Consider the following 23891-nt stretch of genomic DNA (forward strand, 5'->3'; position numbering starts at 1 on the left):
CGGGACCCCCCAGCTCGGGACGCCCGAGCGGCCACCAGCACTGGCAGCCCCCGAGCCGAGGACGAAGCCGGGAGGGCCGGGCTGCAGGTCGGGCTCCGGCGGGGCTTAGGACGGGAATGCCGCGCCCAGCCTCGCCCGGAGCGCGGCGAGGCTGCGGCAGCCCCGGGGACGGCTTCGCCTGCCCCGGGCGCAGCCCGGCCCTCCAGGCGGCCGGTTACGGCTTCAGCTCGCCTCGGCGCGCCAGCGCTGGCCCAATCGCCGGGGCGGTAGCCCGGGGCTGGCGGTTCGCCCGGGCCGGCGGTTCGCGGCGCTGCGGGAGCAGCCCAGGCCGGCTGGCGGCGGCGGGGACGTGCCAGGGAGACGCCGCGACTCGGGCCGGGGCAGCGGGAGCCCCTTGGTCGGGCCCGGCTGCGCGGCTCCCCGGCGAGACCCCCGGCCCCCACCCCCGGCCCCCCGTCGCCGGCCCCGGCCCCGGCCCCGGCCCCGGCCGCGGCCCCCTCGGGCCTGGCCGCTCTCCGGGCCCCGCGGGGGCCGGGCCTCGGCCCCGACCCCGCCAGCCGAGGCCGGGCCGGGCCCGCGGGACCCCCCGCCGGTGGCCTCCGCCCGCACTGCCCCGGTACCTGCGGGCACAGCCCGGGCCGGCGGCGGGTGCGGCTGCGGCTCCTGCCCCGGCCCCGGCCCCGGCCCCCGCCCCCGCTGCCGTCCGGGCGCTGCCGCGGCCTCGCCGGTGCCGGGCGGACAATGGAGGCGGCGGCGGCGGCGCTGACCCAGGAAGTTCAACCCCCGGGGGCTGCTCGGAGGAAGGCGGCGGCGGCGGCGAGGGGAAGACCCCGGCCCCGGCCCCGGCTTGGCCCCGCACCCCCAGCCCCCTCCGCCCCCCATGCCCATCCCCGTCCCCCCAGGGCCCCGCCGCCCAGCACCCCCGGCCCCGCCGCGGCGCTCCGGGCAGGGTCGCTTCTCCCCGTGCCCCCGACCCGCAGCCCGTCCCTTCTCACCAGGACGGGGACGTGCTGCCCGGACCCCACTTCGGGGAGGGGCCCCCTTCTTGCCTTCGCCCTGCCCGCGGCCAGACCCGCTGCCGGAGGGGACAGAACAGAGGGTGCCGCCTTCGGCAAGGGCGCCCGCAGCAGGAGCAGCGGGCCCGGCCGGCGATGCCGGCGTCCCGGGGGGCTGGCATCCCCCCGATCCTCGGAGCAGCCCGGAGCCCCAGCCCCCCGGCTGGGGGGTCCCGCAGGACCACGGTCCCCTAAGCAGCATTAGAACCCCTCCTCCGTGCGCCGTCGTTCCCCGCTGCGTGACTCTGCGTCCGGACAAGAAAGGCCGGGGGGACACACGAGGGGACCCCCGAGCTGCGGGATTTCGGCAGCCACAGCCCCTGCAACCCCCCGTCCTGGCCCTGGGGGAACACACAGGTTGCACAGCCCGCGGCCGGCAAACAACAATTCTTTACTATGGCAGGCAGGGATAGGAAAGGGATCGCGCGCCCTGGCACGCCAAGCACCGGGTTCGCGCGGAAATTACCTTGCCAGCGGCGTCGCCGTTGGCGGGGCTGCTCTGACAGCCCTGTTTGCGGAGGACTGTTGCCAAATTAATTAGTGAGTTACAGGACCCTTCGTGTTCATGCAGGGAGGAGAAAGCCACGCCATGAGGCTCCCACTGTGGGGCTCCGCTTTGGGAACCCCCCCTTCCTCACCCCCAAACCCCATGGCTCGGCCCCATCTACACAACGGCCACAACATGGACACTGCGCGGCAGAAATGTGGCTCGGGGTGTCCCGAGCCCTCAGCTCTGCGGCCGGGACGAGCCACGGCCACCCGCCCCGCACCGGCTTCCCACAGCTCCGGCTGGGACAGGGTCAAGGAATCCCCACGGGCAGGTGGTGCCGGTGCCACGTCCCCGTTCCGCACGGGAGATGCAAAATGTCCCCTTGAGTCCATCCCCACTGTGGCTCCTCTCCCACCAGTGCCCGCTTAGGCTCAGGAGGCGTCTCGACTGCCCGTGCCGGCACAGCTCAGCAAGGCTCCTGCTCCCCCACTGTGGCTGGAAGCACCCGGGTCCCCCGAGCTGCCTCCAGCTCCGTCCGGCTCAGCCCCCTGAAAGCAGCGGGGTCAAGCTCCTGGAGGAGGATCAGCAGCAAGCACCTATCTCAGGTGGATGCGCTGGTGCCTGATGAGGGCTGAGCTGACGATGAAGCTCTTGCCGCATACACTGCACTGGTAGGGCTTCTCCCCAGTGTGGGTGCGCAGGTGGGTGATGAGCGATGAGCTCTGCTTGAAGCTCTTCTCGCACTGGGGACACTGGTAGGGGGTCTCCCCGGTGTGGGTGCGCTGGTGGCGGGTCAGGGCTGAGCTCTGCTTGAAGCTCTTGCCACAGTCGCCACACTGATAGGGCTTCTCCCCAGTGTGGGTGCGCAGGTGGGTGACAAGGGATGAGGTCTGCTTGAAGCTCTTCCCGCAGTGGGGACACTGGTACGGGGTCTCCCCGGTGTGGGTGCGCATGTGGGTGATGAGTGGCGACCTCTCGCAGAAGCTCTTCCCACACTGGGGACACTGGTAGGGCTTCTCCCCTGTGTGGATGCGCTGGTGGCAGATCAGGGCCGAGGTCTCCCAGAAGCTCTTCCCGCAGTCGGCGCACTGGTAGGGCTTCTCCCCAGTGTGGGTGCGCTGGTGGATGATGAGGCACGAGCTCTGCTTGAAGCTCTTCCCACAGTTCGGGCACTGGTAGGGGGTCTCCCCGGTGTGGGTGCGCAGGTGGGTGATGAGGACCAGCTCTGCTTGAAGCTCTTCCCGCAGTGGGGGCACTGGTAGGGGTCTCCCGGTGTGGATGCGCTGGTGGCGGATCAGGGCCGAGCTGTCGCAGAAGCTCTTCCCGCAGCTGGCGCACGGGTAGGGCTTGTCCCCGGTGTGGGTGCGCTGGTGCTTGAGGAAGGACGAGCTGTAGATGAAGCTCTTGCCGCAGTCGGCACACTTGTAGGGCCGCTCGCCCAAGTGGGTCCGCTTGTGCATGTTGAGGTTGGAGCTGCTCTTGAAGCTCTTCCCGCACTGAGGACACTTGTAGGGCCGCTCACTAGTGTGGATGCGCTGGTGGATGACGAGGTCCGAGCTCCGGCTGAAGCTCTTTCCACACTTGGTGCAGGCGTAGGGCCGCTCGCCGGCGTGAAGCCGCTGGTGCTTCACCAGGTCCGAGTTCTGGCCGAAGCTCTCGCCACAGTCGAGGCAGGCGAAGGGCTTCTCCCCATCGTAGCTATGCTGGTGCGCCAGCAGCGCCGCGGTCCGCGTGAAGCTCTTGCCGCACTCCACGCAGATGTTGGGCTGCTCCCCGGCCGACGCCCGCTGCCGCACGACCGTCTCCTTGCGCTTCCGCCCCCCGCGCCCGCGGCCGCCCGCCTCGGCCTCCCCGCCACCCGGGGGGGCCGGCTGCCCCTCCGCCCGGCCCTGGCCCCTCGGGGACCTGCCGTGCTCGGGCTGGGGGGCCGCGGAGCCTCTGCAGCGCTTCGGCGACATGGCGGGGGGCTCCCTGAGCCGGGGGCGTCCCCGTGCCGTCCCCACCTGCGGCGACAAGGGGAGAAGCCGAACGTGAGTCGCCCCCCCAGCAGCGCCGGGCTGGGGGCTGCCCGCCCGCCGGGACCCCCCAGCTCGGGACGCCCGAGCGGCCACCAGCACTGGCAGCCCCCGAGCCGAGGACGAAGCCGGGAGGGCCGGGCTGCAGGTCGGGCTCCGGCGGGGCTTAGGACGGGAATGCCGCGCCCAGCCTCGCCCGGAGCGCGGCGAGGCTGCGGCAGCCCCCGGGGACGGCTTCGCCTGCCCCGGGCGCAGCCCGGCCCTCCAGGCGGCCGGTTACGGCTTCAGCTCGCCTCGGCGCGCCAGCGCTGGCCCAATCGCCGGGGCGGTAGCCCGGGGCTGGCGGTTCGCCCGGGCCGGCGGTTCGCGGCGCTGCGGGAGCAGCCCAGGCCGGCTGGCGGCGGCGGGGACGTGCCAGGGAGACGCCGCGACTCGGGCCGGGGCAGCGGGAGCCCCTTGGTCGGGCCCGGCTGCGCGGCTCCCCGGCGAGACCCCCGGCCCCCACCCCCGGCCCCCCGTCGCCGGCCCCGGCCCCGGCCCCGGCCCCGGCCGCGGCCCCTCGGGCCTGGCCGCTCTCCGGGCCCTGCGGGGCCGGGCCTCGGGCCCCGACGCCGCCAGCCGAGGCCGGGCCGGGCCCGCGGGACCCCCCGCCGGTGGCCTCCGCCCGCACTGCCCCGGTACCTGCGGGCACAGCCCGGGCCGGCGGCGGTTGCGGCTGCGGCTCCTGCCCCGGCCCCGGCCCCGGCCCCGGCCCCCGCCGCCCCCGCTGCCGTCCGGGCGCTGCCGCGGCCTCGCCGGTGCCGGGCGGACAATGGAGGCGGCGGCGGCGGCGCTGACCCAGGAAGTTCAACCCCCGGGGGCTGCTCGGAGGAAGGCGGCGGCGGCGGCGAGGGGAAGACCCCGGCCCCGGCCCCGGCTTGGCCCCGCACCCCCAGCCCCTCCGCCCCCATGCCCATCCCCGTCCCCCAGGGCCCCGCCGCCCAGCACCCCCGGCCCCGCCGCGGCGCTCCGGGCAGGGTCGCTTCTCCCCGTGCCCCCGACCCGCAGCCCGTCCCTTCTCACCAGGACGGGGACGTGCTGCCCGGACCCCACTTCGGGGAGGGGCCCCCTTCTTGCCTTCGCCCTGCCCGCGGCCAGACCCGCTGCCGGAGGGGGACAGAACAGAGGGTGCCGCCTTCGGCAAGGGCGCCCGCAGCAGGAGCAGCGGGCCCGGCCGGCGATGCCGGCGTCCCGGGGGGCTGGCATCCCCCCGATCCTCGGAGCAGCCCGGAGCCCCAGCCCCCCGGCTGGGGGGTCCCGCAGGACCACGGTCCCCTAAGCAGCATTAGAACCCCTCCTCCGTGCGCCGTCGTTCCCCGCTGCGTGACTCTGCGTCCGGACAAGAAAGGCCGGGGGGGGACACGAGGGGACCCCCGAGCTGCGGGATTTCGGCAGCCACAGCCCCTGCAACCCCCCGTCCTGGCCCTGGGGGAACACACAGGTTGCACAGCCCGCGGCCGGCAAACAACAATTCTTTACTATGGCAGGCAGGGATAGGAAAGGGATCGCGCGCCCTGGCACGCCAAGCACCGGGTTCGCGCGGAAATTACCTTGCCAGCGGCGTCGCCGTTGGCGGGGCTGCTCTGACAGCCCTGTTTGCGGAGGACTGTTGCCAAATTAATTAGTGAGTTACAGGACCCTTCGTGTTCATGCAGGGAGGAGAAAGCCACGCCATGAGGCTCCCACCGTGGGGCTCCGCTTTGGGAACCCCCCCTTTCCTCCCCCCTTTCCCCCCCAAACCCCATGGCGAAACACAGGCAAGTAAAAGGCTCGGCCCCATCTACACAACGGCCACAACATGGACACTGCGCGGCAGAAATGCGGCTCGGGGTGTCCCGAGCCCTCAGCTCTGCGGCCGGGACGAGCCACGGCCACCCGCCCCGCACCGGCTTCCCACAGCTCCGGCTGGGACAGGGTCAAGGAATCCCCACGGGCAGGTGGTGCCGGTGCCACGTCCCCGTTCCGCACGGGAGATGCAAAATGTCCCCTTGAGTCCATCCCCACTGTGGCTCCTCTCCCACCAGTGCCCGCTTAGGCTCAGGAGGCGTCTCGACTGCCCGTGCCGGCACAGCTCAGCAAGGCTCCTGCTCCCCCACTGTGGCTGGAAGCACCCGGGTCCCCCGAGCTGCCTCCAGCTCCGTCCGGCTCAGCCCCCTGAAAGCAGCGGGGTCAAGCTCCTGGAGGAGGATCAGCAGCGGGCACCTATCCCAGGTGGATGCGCTGGTGCCTGATGAGGGCCGAGCTGACGATGAAGCTCTTGCCACAGTCGCCGCACTTGTAGGGCTTCTCCCCAGTGTGGGTGCGCAGGTGGGTGATGAGCGACGAGCTCTGCTTGAAGCTCTTCCCACAGTGGGGGCACTGGTAGGGGGTCTCCCCGGTGTGGATGCGCTGGTGGCGGATCAGGGCTGAGCTCTCGAAGAAGCTCTTCCCGCAGCCGGCGCACTGGTAGGGCTTCTCCCCGGTGTGGGTCCGCTGGTGCTTGAGGAAGGCCGAGCTGTAGCTGAAGCTCTTGCCGCAGTCGGCACACTTGTAGGGCCGCTCGCCCAGGTGGGTCCGCTGGTGCGTGTTGAGGTTTGAGCTGCGGTTGAAACTCTTCCCACACTGGGGGCACTTGTAGGGCCGCTCGCCGGTGTGGATGCGCTGGTGGACGACAAGGTCCGAGCTCCAGCTGAAGCTCTTCCCGCACTTGGCGCAGGCGTAGGGCCGCTCGCCGGCGTGCAGCCGCTGGTGCTTCGCCAGGTCCGAGCTCTGGCCAAAGCTCTTCCCGCAGTCGGGGCACTTGTAGGGCCTGTCCCCACTGTGGATGCGCTGGTGGGCGTTGCGGTTCGAGCTGCGGGTGAAGCTCTTCCCGCAGTCCAGGCACTTGTAGGGCTTCTCCCCCGTGTGCAGCCGCTGGTGGATCAGCAGCTCTGACCGCCGGGAGAAGGTCTTCTCACACTGCCCGCAGGTTTTCGGTGCATCACCCCGCCGTGCCCGCCGCCCCCCTCGGCTGCCGGCCGTCGCCCCGCTGTAGGGGCGCCGTGCCGGACACTCCTCGGGTGGGCTCCGGGGGTCCCAGGGGGGACCGCAGTGGCTCTGGCAGGCGTCCCCAAGCACGGGGCTTTGGGGAATGCCCTCCTCCACCCCCCGGGACAGGATGACGTCCAGCTCTGCCAGCTCGGGGCCCTCTGGCTCGGGAGCCTCCTCCTCGTTCTCGCTCCCCGTCCCGTCATCTGCCGGGGCAGAGAGAGACAACGCCGACAGGAGTGATTCCCAGCGCCAAGGGGAAAAGGGGGGAGCCTGAAGAATTCGGGTGGACAGGTGCCAAAGGCCAATCCCAGAACAGAGGGCAAGAAAGCTCTTCCCGACCCCAGCCCGGCAGCTCCACGCAGAGCCCCGGACACCTGCCAGCTTGGGACGCTCCCTGTGACGGAGGAGTGGGGGCTGCCACGGGGCCATTGCTAAAACCTCTGGCCCATTTGGGGTGGGGTCCCAGCTCACCTGCGGGGGCCACCCTGAGGATCTCCCATTCCTTGGAGTCGTTTGGGTCTGGCACGCCCAGCTCTTCCTCCAGCTCCAGCCGGGAGATGACGTTGGGCTTGGGAATCGGGAAGTCTGCTCCAGAAAAAGGGGAAAGAAGACACCGGGTTTGTTACAAGTCTGTTACGTGGGGTTTATTAAACACTATATATATATATATATATATATATATATGTACACACACTTTAAAGGAAATACGGCCTTTTGCATTCAGGCCAGCAGCTGGGAGAGAAAGGCGATAAAAGGCATTTCCAGCCAGCAGACTGTGGCTGCTTGGCAGGTAACCTCGCTTCTGGCATCTCCTGTCTTCCGAGGAGTGATGTGCCACCCCGGCACCACATTTCTCTGCACCCAACGCCTTACAAGAACCAAACTCCCACAAAAATTGCACTTCCTTTTTCCTCTGCACCCCCCAGCTAAAAAGCATGCGCCGTGTTTCGCTGAGAGGGCTCGTGATGCCGAAGGCAGGTGCCCAACCCCGCGGTGCTGGCTGCGCCGACGCATGGGGGGAACAGCTTTTGTTCTCGCCACGCCCGCAGGATGCGTCTTTTTTGGCAGCGGATTATTTTTTGGCGGTGAAGCCCGGCGCGAGGCGGGGCAGGCGGCGGCACGCCGCGGGGAGCGGGAGCGGACGAGGACACCAGCCTTACCCAGCAGGATCAGGGACTCGTAGCTCTCCTGCATGACGCCGATGCCACTTCGAAGCCCGGCAGCACCTGCAAGAGAGGGAAAGGGGGTTCAGGGGCACCCCCCGGCACGGGCACAGAGCAGCCGCGTCCCCTGCTCTCGCCGTGGTCCCCGCTAACCGGGCCCGGGTGGCTTCTGAGGCAGATACGCGGGGCCGCTCGCCGGGCCCCCCCGCCTCGGCTGGGGATGCGGGCGCCCGAGCATCCCCCCTCCGTGGCCTCCCCGCCGAGCGGGGCCGAGCGGGGGCACCCGCGGCTCAGCGAGCCCTCCCCGGCTGCGCTGGGGGACCCCCGGCACCCCGGTACCTGCGGGCGGGGAGGGGGCAGAGCCGGGCGGGGGCGATGCTCCGGGGGCTGCGGGGCCGGGGCTCCCGCTCCGGGCTGCTCGGGGAAGCGCCGCCGCCGGCCCCGCGGCCGCTCCGCCCGAGCCCCCGGATGGAGGAGCCGCCGGTGACCCAGGAAGTTCAGCCTCCGCCGCCGTGACCGGGCAGGCGCGGAGGGAAGCGGCGGCGAGCGGCTGCGGCGCTTCCCTCCCTCCGGCGGGGGCAGGGGGGGACGCGGGGGCCCGGGCTGCCCCCGCCCTCCTGCCGGGCCCCGTCCCCGCTCCCACCTCCATCCCCGTCCTCATCCCCGCTCCCACCTCCACATCCATCCCCATCCCCGCTCCCACCTCCATCCCCGTTCCCATCCTCATCCGCATCTCCATCCCTGTCCTTGCCCTCATTCCTGTCCCCGTCCCATTCATCCCATTGCCTTCCCCACCTGCATCCCCATCCCCTGTCCTGTCCCCATCCCCTTCCCTCTCCGTGACCCTGACCCCATCCCCACCCTCATCCCAGCCCCGGGGCAGTCCTGGCTCCGCAGGGTCAGCTGGCAGCGGGTGACAGCAAGAGGCGGGCAAAGGGGGACAAACCCTCTCTGCGCCCTCGCACCTACAGACAACAGCCCGGGGAAGGGTGCGGCCCTACGGTCACCTGGCTCAGGAGGGACCTGGGGAGCTCGGCCTCCAACCCCCCCTCCTCCAGCCGAGGTCCTGCCTGCTGCAAGGCCAGCTCCGCTTCCTCGGGGCTTTATCCAGCCTGGCCTGGACGAGCTCCAGGGATGGGGATGGCGCAGCCACCCCAGGTGACCCGCTTGGCCATCCTCAGGGAAAAGCTGCTCTTAGCCAGCAGAGACCCATCCTCTTCCAGTTCACGCCCCTCGTCTCCCATCCTCCGTGCGGTGGAGCGCTCGGCCAGGCTCCGGGAGAGTTGTGGGTGCTCACTGTGTTCCCGGTGGGAGCCAGGGGACTCCCTATCTGGCCGGCCCTGCAGCTTCCCCCCTCTCCCCTGGCTTGCCCACCCCCCCCCGAGCCACACAGTGAAGCCCCTCAGCCCCCAGAGGACCCCAGTTCGGCCTCAAAAAGACAGGGCGGGAGCTGCGTGGGTCGATGGTGAGCTGGAAGGTGCCTCCAATACCCAAAACTCAGAGATACACATTGTGCCCCAGCCTCTGCATCCGCCTTTTTGGGTGAAAACCACCACATTCCTTTGCTTTCCCCCACCTCAGTGAAACAACAGGAGTTGCTCGCTCACAGCAGCCATCTGGGACGGCCACCGCTCAGCAGGGAGGGCTCAGGAGTGAATTGGAGTTTGACAAGGCCCCCGGGGACCCCCAGTGCCGGAGGGAGCGTCTTGGGCGACACTTCGCCCCAGATCTGCCCCCCACCGCCCCTTCCCAGCCGCGCCGGTGGTCTCTGCTGCAGGATGGCAGATTTTATTGCCGAGCACCACACAGAGAAGCCTCGGGGAGGGGACCCCGGCGCTGCGGAAGGGGCAGCATGGCCACGGCCGTCAGAGGGACTTGCCGTGCTGCAGGCGCCAGTGGGTGATGACGTTGGAGCTCTGGGTGAAGCTCTTGCCGCAGTCAGGGCAGACGTAGGGCCGCTCACCAGTGTGAACGCGCTTGTGCTTGGTGAGCGCCGAGCTGGTGGTGAAGCTCTTGCGGCACTCGGGGCAGACGTAGGGCCGCTCGCCAGTGTGCACCCGCTGGTGGGTGGTAAGGTGGGCGAACTGGCTGTAGCCCCGGCCGCACTCCCCGCAGCGGTAGGGCTTCTCGGGCAGGTGGGTGCGCCGGTGCCGCAGCAGGTAAGAGCTGGTGGAGAAGCTCTTGCCGCAGTCGGGGCAGGCGAAGGACTTCTCAGCACGGTGCGTGCGCTGGTGCTTGGCCAGCAGCGAGCTGTCAGCAAAGGCCTTGCCGCACGCCGGGCAGGGGTAGGGCCGCTCACCGGTGTGGGCCCGCCGGTGGATAGTGAGCGAGGGGCAGTCCCGGAAGCTCTCGCTGCAGTCGGGGCAGCGGTAGGGCCGCTCACCCGTGTGCAGCCGCTGGTGCCGGGTGAGGTTGGAGCTGCTGCCAAAGCGGCGTCCGCACTCGGGGCAGGGGTAGGGCCGCTCGCCCGTGTGCGTCCGCCGGTGCTTCACCAGGTCCGAGTTGACGTTGAAGCTGCGGCCGCAGTCGCGGCAGCGGTAGGGCCGCTCGCCGGTGTGCAGCCGCTGGTGGGTGAGGAGGTGGGAGCTCTGCCCGAAGCAGCGCCCGCACTCGGGGCAGGCGTAGGGCCGCTCGCCCAGGTGGCTGCGGCGGTGGGTCAGCAGGTTGGAGCGCAGGCTGAAGCTCTTCCCGCACGCCTCGCAGGTGTTGGGGCGCGGCTGCGCTGCCCCGGCACCGCCGCCACGCTCCTGCTCCATCTCCTGCCCAGGGGACGTGCCCCCCTTCTCCGGGCTCTCCTCCTGCCTGTCACCTGCCAGGGAGATGGGCGATGGGGAGACGGCACTCAGGAGGGCAGGGACGGGAAGGGGGTGCCGATGCAGCTGGCAGCAGCCCCGTGTGGGCCTCAGGTGTTGACCCCACCGCCGTCCGCTCCCAGCCTGTGGGAACGGGCCCCGAGCCCAACACCGAGCCCAGCCCTGTCCCAATCCGGTACCTGCCCCGGCGTCTCCCCGGCTCGCTCCTGCCTCGGGGCCGCGGGTGCCTGGGTCCATGCGGGGCCAGGAGCCCTCCGTCCCCTGGGGAGAAGAGAAGAGGAGTCAGGGGGCGGGTTTGCCTGGGACAAGTGGCTTCCAGGCTGGGGGTCTGGCGGCAGCGCAGACCGCCAGCACAGGGCCTGGCAGAGGCCGCGTCCCCAGACAGCTCCCGCCGCCGTTTCCGCCTGCACCGCAACAGGGGCCAAGAGCCTGGAGCGCAGCGAGGGGGCTGGCGGGCAACGGGGGCTCACAGAAACGACGCTTCGCCCCTAAAACCTGCCCGAGGCTGCGCGGGGCAGGGGGACAAAGGGTCTGCGGGTGCTGGGGGAGCAGAAGCCCCACCCATGGGGGGGCTCGGGGCAGCCTGACAGCCCCCAGGCTCAGCATCCCTCCATGGAGGGACATGGGGCTGGCCCCCACATCTGTTCTGGTCCCATTGTCCTGGCGTGGCATGGGTGTCCCTGCCCACCCCAACCCGCCGAGGGTCCTGCCACTACCCATGGGAGCAGGGACCCCCCCCAAGACCCGCGGGTGGGAGTGGCCTGCCTGGATGGGTGGGTGGTGCAGGAAGGGGCTGGAGCAAGCAGCAGGGCTGCGGAGGGGACGCTGGGGGCCAGCGGGGGAGCGTGGCCAGACCCGGCGCTCTGGGAGGCGGCATCCCAGCAGCATCCTGCTGCCCGTACCCCCTCGCCCCAGGCCCCCCTGTCCTGCAGGACCACAGCCACCCCCCAGCCCCCTTCCTCCATCCCAGCATCAGTGGCAAGGGTGCTGCTGGCACCCCAGAGGGTCCAGGGCTCTCTGCAGGACAGGCGCGCTCCCCCAAGGACCCTCTCCTCCCCTCCCCGTGCCCCCTGAGGACCCTTTTGACTCAGCAGCCCACTTCAGACCCCCGCCCCAGCTCCCCTAGCACCCTTCCCATGGCCTCGCTGACCCCAGAGCACCCACTGCTCCTCGCCACCAGCCAGGATTCCCCAAGGACAGCCGTGCTCTGCTCCGAGCCCCCCAGGTCCTCTCCAGCCCCTCAACACTTCTCCCGAGGCGTTTTGTTTTGTCCTTTATTGCTGTTCCAGCCGCTCAGGTGTGAGTTACGGTGCTCCGTACAGTTTCTGATGTGGTTTTGTTTTTGTTGTTTCAGCCCTACTCTCGTGTTTTCTGTCCTTTAGGACCCATTTATGTCTGTTACAGGAGTCAGCTGGCGAAACCTTCTCAGGGTCTGGGTGACTGGGAGCTGCTGCTGGTGATTTACAGTGAATAATTCACTCTGCAGCTGGGGCTATTTCAGGGAAGGATTCTTACGGGATCTAGTTCTGCTCTGGCAGCCCGTCCTGTCCAAAGGCAGTGCTGGTACCAGTTCAGCAGCGTGTGTAGTCTTGATAGACACGAACAGCAACAGCACTGAATTTTCTTTTTCAGACAGAAAACTAAAGCATGTAATTTCTGCTGGTAACGTTGGTACTACCTTTAATGAACTACTTTCCCATGGAACTTCATATAATCTCACTTGTATCTATTTAAAGAAAGGTTTGTGTTCTGCCCAGTAAAATTAAGTTTAATTACAGACCTGGTCAGGTTGTTGGTGCGACGTACAAAGCTGCAGCAAAGGAGCGGGTGGCGTTGTCTCCGGCAGCCGTACGTTCCTGGCTTTGGTGCCTGGCGTGCTGCAAACCCAAGCCAGAGCAGGAGGTCCGCTGCTGCACGTCCCCATCTGGGGGAGTTGTTTTTGTTTCCCCCCGCTGTTTTTTTTATACCCCTGGTCCCGGCTGCTCTGCTGCACGTAGTGCAGTGACGGACCGTGGGGAAATGGCTGCGGGTCTGGCTGCGGAAGGGTGCGTGGAGGCAAAGCAGACGCCCAGCACAGAGGAGGGTCAGGCCATGAAGCATAACTGGTTTGTGCGACTGTGGGACTGTGAATTCATTCAAGGGGCTTTGTGGTTTCTGGTGTCACCTGACGGGTGGGCGGCTGTTCTTACGTGCAGGTGTGGAAGCGAGGGCACACCACAATGCCCAGAGCTCGCGAAGGTGCCCGTGAAGAGAGTTGTGAAGACGCTAAGGATGGCTGCCTGTCTCATGCAGAAAAAAATTCTCTGTGCCGCGTATGTGTGACCTGGCGCGGTGTTTCAGTGTTACGCATCGTACCTGCTGTGATGTGTCTGTCCTCACCGCAGCTCACTTTCGCCTCCGCAGTCTCGGTGTCGTCACAGGTTTTGTCGGACGCGCCGTTGGCCGAGGGGGTGGCAGGCGCTCGGGCTCCTGTCGGTGTAGTGGCAATGGTTGGGTGCGGCCAGCAGTGGTGGCACAGCAGGCGCTTTGATGCTGCGGTGTATCTGCTGCATGCACGTTCGTTCCGCGGGAATTCGGGGTTCCCAGAGAAAAGGGCTGGTGGAGCTGGAGTGCGAAATCCTGAAGCAATCAAGCTGGACCGAAGCGCTTGTCCAACCTCCAGTCACATCGAGGTGCTCCCGTTGTTTTTCCTGGGATTTCCGACGTCTCTGGTTTCTGTCATTTTAATTTTTACTACTTACTATTTACTTTAAAACATCTAGAATAAAAACTTAAATAATGGTAACTAGAACAGAATGCCTAGACTCTAGTTATTATGCAAAACTTTACAGACAGTAATTACTCCCAATTTACATTATAAAACTAAAAGCAGCAAAATGTAAATAATAGAGCACTAGTCGGGATTAACGTCTGTAGAGAAACAACTCTAGTTAGTCTTAAAAAAAAAAGTCACAGGCAGTAGTTAATCCCACTTGGTAGTAAAGTTAGAGTGCAAATAATGGAAATACTCTTCAGAGGTGAATCATGACTAAATTTCATTGTAGCTATTACTTAACAAACCAGGCGGTAATTATTCCTAATCTGTATTGTAATTAAAAAAAAGAAATTTAGAAATCCTTTTTTAAGCGATAAAGATAGAAGACTAATTAAAGGCCATTAATAGCTACATTTAAATATAGCCATTATTAAATAAATTGCAGGCATTAATGACGTCCAATTGGAAACCACATAAGAAAGTTGTAAAATTTAAAACGAAAATAGAATCGGAAAGCTAATCAGGAGTGTTTAAAACTTAAATTATAACACGGCTGCAAGTAAGTTCAGAGGCAATAGTGACTCCGGCTCAGAACCCAAAGCGTAATTGAAGCTTTAGTTTTTTAAAGACAGAGAAACAAAAACGAGTCATTACGTAACGGCTGTGTTTAAATGTAGGTATTAAGAAAATTCACAGGCGGTAACAGTTCTCAACCAGAACTAACAACATTGAAAGATTTAGATTTAAAAAAAAATTAAGAAACTAACAGCGTGTCACGACCTCCCGGACTTAAACATAGCCATTTTGGGGGGAACCCCCCCCAAGCACAGGTACTAATTATTTCCAAGTAGAGCTAAAAATAGAGGTGAAACCGGTGCAAATTAAAATTGAGCAGTACACAGTTAAACTGAATTTAAAAACATTCAGAAGACTAACCGGGCATCATTAACGCCTCTTACTTATTTAATAACAGCAATGTTACATTCATGCGCTAACGATGCCCCGACAGCACCGCCATCATAAAAATTTCCAGAGACGAAGCAGAGAGAGAAGGCTGATTTGGAGCCGTTTACTGTAACGGCGTCTTACTGTCGCCGTGGCAATTACAGCACGCCCGGTTCGGTTGCTAATTCCTAACAGGGAACCACGGTTGAGAAGAGCATTAACCTTTCCTTCCGCCTCCGCCGCCGTTTTCGGCACTCGTCCTCCTCCTCCCGGCAGCCGCAGGGAACCGGGGCCTCCCTGGCGCCAGCGGCCGCTCGCCGCGTTCGCAGCGGGGAGCCCTCAGCGAGGCGGCCCCGCGGCACCGGGACGGCAGCAGCCGGCCGCGCCCGAGGACGCCGCAGCCGAGCTCCGGCCGAGCCCTCGCCGCGGCGCGGCCACCAGCACCGGCGGCCCGACCCCGTCGTGAGCGACACCGCTTTAGCAGCGATGGTGGCTCCCACAGGCAGGCGGCTCGGCCACGCAGCGCGTCCCCCCCCGCCCGCGCAACGGCCCCCGAGCACCGCCCCGACCCCGGGCCCGCGGGGCAGCGGCCCGGAAGCGGAACCAGGGGCGGCGAGAGGGACGCGCCCGCGGCAGCGGCAGGCCGCGGGAGGCCCCGAGCCGCGGAGAAAGGCCTTCGCCGGGGCCGGGCTGGGCCCTAGAGAGCCGGGGCTCCGGCGGGCTCCCCGCCACCCAGAGCGGTTTCTCAGCGATGGATGGATGGATGGATGGATGGATGGACCCCCCCCCGCGGCGACGGCTGCCCCGCTTAGCACCGACAGCGGCCGCCGGCGCTCCGGCACGGGCTCTTACCACGCTCTGGGGCCGCCCGGAAGTGCCCGTCGGTCCCCCGGAACGCGCACTCTATGGGCCGATGGTCCTCCAGCTCACCGGAAGTGCCCGTCGGTCCTCCGGAACGCGCACTCTATGGGCCGATGGTCCTCCAGCTCACCGGAAGTGCCCGTCGGTCCTCCGGAACGCGCACTCTATGGGCCGATGGTCCTCCAGCTCACCGGAAGTGCCCGTCGGTCCTCCGGAACGCGCACTCTATGGGCCGATGGTCCTCCAGCTCACCGGAAGTGCCCGTCGCTCCTTCGGAACGCGCACTTTATGGGCCGACAGTCCGCCAGAACAGAGCAGAGAAATTCCAAACAAATAAAACCTTCTTCCAGGCTCCACCGAGGCCGGGCAGGGCTGCGCTGCGTTCCAGGGCTTTGCCAAAGGCTGAATGGAGCCCTGCTTCTCTCCAGAGTGCCCCGGGGCCACTGGGGCCCTGCGCCAGGGTCGGTGGGGCCCTGCAAGGGTTGGTGGGGAACTACCGGGGCCAGTGGGCCCCCAGAGGTCCTCAAGCCGAGCTCGAGCTCCAGGGATGAGGCCGAGCTCCAGGGATGAGGCCGAGCTCCTGAAGCCGAGCTCCAGGGACGAGGCTGAGCTCCTCCAGCCGAGCTCCAGGGACGAGGCTGAGCTCCTCAAGCCAAGGCTGAGCTCCAGGGATGAGGCCGAGCTCCTCCAGCCGAGCTCCAGGGACGAGGCTGAGCTCCTCAAGCCGAGGCCGAGCTCCAGGGATGAGGCTGAGCTCCTCAAGCTGAGCTCCAGGGACAAGGATGACCTCCAGGGACGAGCGGCTGAGCTGCAGCAGCCGAGCCGCTCGGCACCACAGCTCAGCCGCTCGGCCTCGGCCCTGCTGCTTGGCTGCTCGGCTGCTCAGCCTTGGCCCAGCAGCTCGGCCGCTCTGCCGCTTGGCCTCGGCTCAGCCACTCAGCCTCGGCTTGGCTGCTTGGCCCCAGCTCTGCAGCTTGCCTGCCCGGCCACTTGGCCTCAGCCCTGCAGCTTGGCCGCTCAGCCACTCGGCCTGGACTCGGGTGCTTGGCCTTGGCTCCACAGCTCTGCTGCTCGGCTGCTTGGCTGCTTGGCCATGGCTCGGCTGCTTGGCTGCTCGGCCATGGCTCGGCTGCTCGGCCTTGGCCCCACTGCTCGGCCACTAGCCTGCTCGGTCTCGGCCCTCCGGCTCAGCCGATCGGCCTCGGCTCGGGTGCTCGGCCGCTCGGTTTTGGCCCCATGGCTTGGCTGCTCAGCCCCGGCTCCGCAGCTTGCCCGCCCGGCCACTCGGCCTCAGCCCCGCAGCTCAGCTGCTCGGCCGCCCGGCTGCTCAGTCTTGGCCCTGCAGCTTGGCTGCTCGGCCGCTTGGCCTCGGCTCCGCAGCTCGGCCGCCTGGCCGCTCGGTCTTGGCCCCGCAGCTTGGCCACTCAGCTGCTCAGTTTCGGACCCGCAGCTTGGCTGCTTGGCTGCTCGGCTGCCGGGCCTCGGGCCCGCTGCTTGGCCGTTTGGGCGCTCGGCCCTGCAGCTCAGCCGCTTGGCCGCTTGGCCTCGGCTCCACAGCTGGGCCACTCGGCTGCTCAGCCGCTTGGTCTTGGCCCCGCAGCTTGTCCGCTTGGCCGCTCGGCCTCATCTCGGCCACTCGGCTGCTTGGCCCCGGCTCCGCAGCTTGGCCGCCTGGCCTCGGCTCGGCCACTCGGCCACTCAGCCTTGGTCCTGCAACTCAGCTGCTCGGCCGCACGGCCTCGGCTCCGCAGCTCAGCTGCTTGGCCACTTGGCCTCGGCTTGGCTGCTCGGCCTTGGCCCTGCAGCTCGGCCACTTGGATGCCCGGCCTTGGCCCCGCAGCTCGGCCACTCGGCCACTCAGCCTCGGCTCCACAGGTTGGCTGCTTGGCCGCTCGGCCTCAGCTCCGCAGCTCAGCCACTTGACCGCTCTGTGTCAACCCCGCAGCTCAGCCACTCGTCCTCGGCTCAGGTGCTCGGCTGCTCGGCCTCAGCCCTGCAGCTCGGCTGCTTGGCCGCTCGGCCTCGGCTCAGCCGGTCGGTCTCATGGCCTTGGCTCCACAGCTTGGCTGCACAGCCGCTCGGCCTCGGCTTGGCCGCTCGGCCTTGGCCCTGCAGCTTGGCTGCTTGGACACCCGGTCTTGGCCCCACAGCTCGACCGCTAAGCCTTGGCCCTGCAGGTCAGCTGCTCGACCGCTAGGCATCGGCTCCACAGCTCGGCCGCTTGGCTTTGACCCCACAGCTTGGCCGCTCAGCCCTGAAGCTCGGGCGCTCGGCCTTGGCCCTGCCGCTCGGCCCTGCAGCTTGTCTGCTTGGTCTCGGCCCTGCAGCTCGGCTGTTCAGCCGCTCGGCATCGGCCCTGCACCTCGGCCGCTCGGCTGCTCAGTCCTGCAGCCTGGCCACACGGCCGCTCGGCCCTGCAGCTCCCCCGCTCGGCCTTGGCCTTGCACCTCGGCTGCTCGGCCCTGTAGCTCGGCCGCCTGCCTAAAGAGGGACCACGCATGCATGTGCTGGACGCCAGCCCGAAGTGGGACTGTGCCTGCGTGTGCCAGATGCCAGCCCGAAGGGGGACCTCGCCTGCACGTGCCAGACGCCAACCTGAAGGGGGACCGTGCCTGCGTGTGCTGGACGCCAGCCCAAAGAGGGACCTCGCCTGCGCGTGCCGGACGGCAGCCCGAACAGGATGTTGTTTGTCTGTGGCAGACGCCAGCCCGAATGGGACCTTGCCTGTTTGTGATGGACGCGAGCCCGCAGGGGACCTTGCTTGTGTGTGGCGGACGCCAGCCCGAACGGGACCTCGCCTGTTTGTGGCACACCATTGGCAGATGCTGTTGCCAAAAGGTAAAGCAGGGTCATAGCAGAAGTTTTCCTTTCTGGGGATGGGCTCATCCATCTCCTGCACAAATTTCTGTTATGTAGCAACGGGGATGGTAGCTTTCTTTTGATTTCTTGAAGAACAAGAGGATGATGGAGCATGTTACAAGACCGTAATAATTTTTTCTTCCTTTGGCAGTACAGGCACCCAAGGCCAGCCCGCATTCAAGGAACAGCATGAGGATATCCGTGTCGACCGTCAGCAGAGGAAGGAAGCTTCTTTTGGAGGCCGAGGCGATGAAGCAGAGCCCTTAACTGTTCTGTTTGATTTTCAACATGGGTGCGGGGAGGGCCTGGGACATGCAAAACATGGTCCCAGACAGGGGAGCTGTCTATTACATGGGAGGCTGTGAGAGCTATCATGGACACCACTGGACCGGCATCCTGTAAGGGTGCTTTCACATGTTTTCTTGTTTAGAGGCTAACCTATTTTACAGCTTTGGGCTGTAAAATAAAGTCTGCCAGGCTGGTGCCAGCTTGGTGGCAGCATCTGCCCACAGCAGCGCCAGGTCGGTGGTGGTGTCTGCCCATGCCGGTGCCAGGTTGCTGGCTGTGTCTGGCTTGTGAGGGTTGGGGTAACTGGCCCCCTGTTCCCGATGGGCTCCAGCTGTGGCCCGGGGCAGCACAGGTGGGACCCATGAGGTGAGGATGGGGCTGGGCCTAGGGTTTAAAAAGGGCTGAGGATGGGGCTGGCCCTGCTGTGCTGAGGGGCTCTATGTGGGGAGGGGGCTGCCTAGACATGCCTGCCTGTGGGAGCTGGCTGAGGAGTGAAATGAAGGGGCTTCCCCAGGCAGCTGCCTCCAGCAAGGAGCCGCCGGTCCCCGCAGCCGGGAAGGATCCCTCCCAGCCGTCCCTGACAGAGCGCACCACCAGCGCGTGGTGCCGGGAGCTCGGTGCCCCCATGGGCCGCACACGTGAGCCACTGTGTCTCTGGGGAGCCACCTCTCCCTCTTGGGAGAGGAGCATCGAGGCACCTGGGCGGGCAAGGCAGCTGGTGCTGTGGAGGAGATTGGGTTGGACCGAAGGGGACCAGAGGAATCTATTAAAGTTTCCCCAGACGATCCTCTGGTTCCAGTCAAGCAGGGGAATGAAAGAATAGTTTTTTTTTTTTAATTGATAGTGGAGCCACACATGCTGTAGCAACTAGTTGTAGGGGACCCTTAAGTAGAACTAAAATAAGCGTTGTTGGTGCAACAGGGAAAATGAATTTAAGACTGTTTTTACAACCTATGGAATGTTCCATTGGAAATGCTACATTAACTCATGAATTCCTTTATATGCCAGAATGCCCCCTACCATTGCTTGGGTGGGATTTACTTGTAAACTCAATGCACAATTAAGTTCTTCTGAAGATTCTGTTCAGTTGCATATTCCTCCAGAGACTGCCTGGAAAGCCCAGATATGTTTGTTAATCCAGAAAGATCCTATTGAAGAAATGAATATTTCAGAGGAAGTACTGAATGCAGTCATACCCCTGGTGTGGGTATCGAAGATACCCGGACGAGCAAAAAATGCGACCCTGGTAAAGGCTGAACTGAAACCAGGAGCTCAACCGGTAAAAAAGAAATGATACCCCATTAAGCTGGAGGCCTGAAAAGGATTAGAACCTATAATAAGCTCCTTTTTAGAGCATGGATTGTTACGGGAGTGTCAATCGGAATTTAATACTCCCATCCTACCTGTAAAGAAGCCCCATTCTTCTGAATATAGACTGGTACGGGACTTAATGAGAAATTAATGCAAGGACAGTAGATGTCCACCATGTGGTTCCAAATCCACATACCCTCCTTACTACAATCCTTAACAGTAATACTTATTTCACAGTATTAGATTTAAAGGACGCCTTCTTCTGTATACCTGTGGATGAGCAGAGCCAGACCATCTTCGCCTTTGAATGGGAGAATCCAACTCCAGGACGAAAGACACAACTCTGCTGGACTGTCCTTCCCCTGGGATTCAAGAACAGCCCTACCTTGTTTGGTCAGGTACTAGCCAAAGAATCAGAACTCTGGCAAAATGATCACGATGCTGTAACGTTGTTGCAATATGTTGATGATTTGCTAATTGGTTCTGACAGTTAGGAGGTATGTCTGGAAGCCACCACCAGTTTGCTTAACTTTCTGGGCTGGGCAGGGTATTGGATTTCTAAGAAAAAGGCTCAGATTGGGGGGGGAAAAAAAAAGGGCTAATATATGGGGTTTGAAATCACCAAAGGACAGAGAGAATTAAGTACTGAGAGAAAAGAGGCCTTTTGTAGAATTGTTGTACCTACATCAGAGAAGCAATTAAGAGGATTTCTGGGAGGGGTCAGATGGTGTCGCTTACGGATTCCCAGTTTTGGACTAATTGCCAAACCATTGCAATGCTGCTGTGAAAGGACCTGAGGGGGTTCTCGAACAGACACCTGAATGTAGGAAGAGTTTTGATGAAATGAAAAGGAAACTCATGGAGGCTCCTGCTTTGGGACTCCCGAATTTGAGGAAACCCTTCCAATTATATGTCCATGAACGTCAGCAAGCGGCATTAGGAGTTTTGACGCAAAAGTTGGGGAGCTGGAAAAGACCAGTGGGATATTTTTCAAAGCAATTAGGTGAAGTCAGTAAAGGTTGGCCTGCTTGTTTGAGGGCAGTAGCAGCGACTGCAACCTTAATTGAAGAATCTCAGAAATTGACATTAGGCCAACCGATTACTGTATTTGTACCTCATGCCCTGTCTTCTTTCCTTGAAAATAAAGGGCATTAGCGGATCTCCCCACGCAGGTTAGCTAAATATCAAGCTGCGCTGCTGGAACAAGATGATGTTGTAATCTCCCTGACCTCTGCTCTAAATCCTACAACTCTGCTCCCGATTTCCAAATCCGGTGAATTGCATCATGACTGCTTAACAACCGTCAAACAAGCATATTCTAGTAGGCCTGATCTGCGAGACAAACCCCTACCAAATGCAGAACTGGAGTTATTTATCGATGGAAGCAGTTTTATGTTGGAAGGAAGACAGAAAGCTGGATATGCAGCGGTAACACATTCTCAGGCCGTAGAAGCTAAATCTTTACCTAGTAATACATCTGCTCAAAAGGCAGAATTGGTTGCACTAACACAAGCTTTAGAGCTTAGTCAGGGAAAACGAGTCAATATTTACACAGATTGTAAGTATGCATTCGGAGTAGTGCACGCACATGGGACAATTTGGAAAGAAAGAGGACTATTAAGTTCACATGGGACTCCGATCAAATATGGAACAGAAATAATGAAGCTCTTACAGGCAGTCCTTCAACCACAGGATGTTGCTGTAATGCATCGTAAAGCACATCAGAAGGGAAACAATGAAATCACGAAGGGAAATAAAAAAGCAGACCCGTTAGCAAAAGAAGCGGCATTACAGAAATCAAAATTTGAAGGGGCTTTAATTCCAGTACCCCTTTGGAATTATCCGCCCCCACAATATACCGAGAAACAAAATCAATTGGCAGAGCAATTAGATTGTTCCAAAAGCGATCAGGGTTGGTGGGTGACACCACTGAAGCAATTATTAATTTATGAAAAGATGATGGAAATTCTACTCGAGAAACTGCACCGAGAAACACACTCGGGAGCAGATGCATTAGTACTCATTGCCAAAAGACACGTCATTGGGCCAAGAATGCAAAGCCTAGCAGATATAATAGTTAAAAAGCACGCTATCTGTCGTGCCAATAACCCCAAAATTGCAAAGAAAATCACGGGAGGAACGGTAAAACGAGGATTAACTCCCGGGGAATACCGGCAAATAGATTTTACGGAATTGCCGAGGTGTAATCTGTATAAATATTTATCGGTAACGGTAGACACCTTTTCTGGTTGGCCCGAAGCTTTCCCCTGTCGTACTAACAAATCTAAGGAAGCGATTAAAATTTTATCGAAAGAAACTATCTCCAGATTCAGCGTTCCAGAAGGTATATTCTCCTATAACAGACCCTGCTTTATTGCGGAAATAGCACAGGGATTTTTTAGATTTCTAAACATCAAAGGGGATTTGCATACCCCTTGGAGGCCACGGTCCAGTGGCAAAGTAGAAAGAATGAATCGAACTCTAAAAAGACAGATTTCTAAAGTGTGTCATTGAGGAAACTCAAATGAAATGGGTAGATATTCGAGCCATAGCATTAATGAGAGTAGGAATTACACCCAGAGTTAGGGAAACTGTTAGTCCATTTAAGATTCCATATGGGAACCGTATCCCATCGATCATTTAACCGCAAAGGGAGACCATATGCATGTCAAGGGACAGGCTGTAATTAAAGAATATTTGATTTCTCTCTCGCAGAATTTATCCTCCCTACGTAGGTACCTAAACCAGGAGACTCCCGTTCCCTTGGACACTCCGATACACCCATTCCAACCAGGAGACACGGTCTACGTGCGAACTTGGAAAGATGAGCCCTTGAAAGAAAAGCGGAAAGAACCTTATACGGTGCTATTGAAAACATACACAGCGGTAAAGGTGAATGGGATTGACTCCCGGATTCATTATACCAGAGTTGAAAGGGTTAAATCCCTGACTAAGACCGTACTGTGATACCTAGACTCGCATTTTTTTTTAAGTTTCACTCGCATCTTTGTTCTCTTTTGTTCTCTTCCCTTTTGCAAAGATAGTTTTAGTTACCTGCTGAGCAGAGTTGATGGTAGGACATTTCCTGTAACTTCTTACCCGAAACGACTAAACAGTCCTTGAGCAAGCTCGATAGGCTTCCTAATTAAATCACCGATAACAGGAACTCGGGACCTTTGTGCCGAAGAGAAGCACCAAAGAACTAGTTTAAATCGACCCCCTCGTAACATTCCGAGGCCAAAGGACCGATGAGCTAACTCAGTGACTATCTGTGGACAAAGGAAGCCCAAAGTTCAACTAGCGGACAATGTGGGGAAGACTACGGAAGACCACCGGGAGGGTGAAGAGACCCTAACCCTAATTTTACTGCGCATGCTCGGACTATGTAAATGAACTCTGGGAACTCATCACCATAAAACTGCCCTTTTCAGGAAATCTGATGACTACGTATGATTTTTCTGTATATGAACCGAGGTGTTGCGCTAACCTGGCGGAGCGATCCCCAGCGCTGCCCAGCGCTGCAATAAAGAATACCCGCTTAATAGTCATCCCGACTATCGAGTCCCGATTTCAGCTTTTCATGGCAACAGAGTAAAGGCGGCACCAGACCAGGACAAGTGGATCTCTATGGCAACTGGAGAACTGAAACTCTGACTAACTAGGGACTGTCGATGAATCATATCAAGGTTTTTCTTTTAGAAAAGTACTATTAAAATAACTCCTAGGACACTCTCAGAAAGTGTTATTAATTGAGCACGGTCCAATAAAAATTTTATCTCTGACATCGATTAACCTAGCATTTACTTTTTGTAACAGATATCTAGTCTTAAAACTTGTCAATTTCTTTGGAAGAATCCGTAACATCAGCGGTATAATGGCCTGTTTACCATTACCTAAATCTACAGCCGATCCCCTCGAGCGGGGAATTTTAGCTTTAGATTTAAACCGAAGCTATCTTCGGTCTCCAAATTACCTCCTTTCAGAACAGAATGTGGTTAGCGAATGCAACTAGAGTAGGATTACAAGACTTAAAGTACTCCGTGACAGGAAACTTCAAAAATGACGTTGCAGAATAGGCTAACCTTAGATTTAATGTTACAACAGGAACACAGGGTATGTCGGTACCTAAAACTGAAAAACAAAGATTGTTGCATCCATATCCCCAATATAACTGAACATTTAGCTCAACAAATAGATGAAAAAAAATAAGTGGCAAAATCAAGTAGAGATATTCAGGCCTTTAAGCAAAATGTTACAAAGGAATTCATTCACTCGTTCCCATCGACAG

General features: G+C 61.6%; 2 protein-coding genes across 6 annotated transcripts; one reads left to right on the forward strand and one right to left on the reverse strand.

Moving 5' to 3' along the window:
• Window positions 1-1427: 1427 nt before the first annotated feature.
• Window positions 1428-15028, reverse strand: LOC140644800 (uncharacterized). The gene is made up of 10 exons (XM_072847865.1): window positions 14507-15028; window positions 12365-13299; window positions 10764-10845; window positions 9638-10580; window positions 8111-8736; window positions 7769-7834; window positions 7080-7193; window positions 5804-6811; window positions 4623-4846; window positions 1428-3548 (listed from the first exon to the last, which is right to left on the reverse strand). The coding sequence occupies exons 2-10, from the start codon at window positions 12506-12508 to the stop codon at window positions 2142-2144; spliced, it is 4614 nt and encodes a 1537-aa protein (XP_072703966.1). The 5' UTR covers window positions 12509-13299; window positions 14507-15028; the 3' UTR covers window positions 1428-2141.
• LOC140644820 (uncharacterized) lies at window positions 14771-23391 on the forward strand. 5 transcript variants are annotated; one of them, XM_072847931.1, is made up of 4 exons: window positions 15130-17983; window positions 18156-20001; window positions 22319-22495; window positions 22644-23391. In XM_072847931.1, exon 1 carries the CDS (start codon window positions 15552-15554, stop codon window positions 17340-17342), a length of 1791 nt encoding a protein of 596 aa, XP_072704032.1. In that variant the 5' UTR covers window positions 15130-15551; the 3' UTR covers window positions 17343-17983; window positions 18156-20001; window positions 22319-22495; window positions 22644-23391. The 5 variants fall into 5 exon arrangements, with proteins under 5 accessions (XP_072704035.1, XP_072704032.1, XP_072704034.1 ...); XM_072847933.1 differs by having other exon boundaries at window positions 22648-23391; XM_072847929.1 differs by having other exon boundaries at window positions 18156-19730; window positions 19841-20001; window positions 22319-23391.
• The last annotated feature ends 500 nt before the right edge of the window (window positions 23392-23891 follow it).

The sequence above is a fragment of the Ciconia boyciana genome, chromosome 29 (assembly GCF_034638445.1).
Source record: "Ciconia boyciana chromosome 29, ASM3463844v1, whole genome shotgun sequence".
NCBI classification, from domain to species: Eukaryota; Metazoa; Chordata; class Aves; order Ciconiiformes; family Ciconiidae; genus Ciconia; species Ciconia boyciana.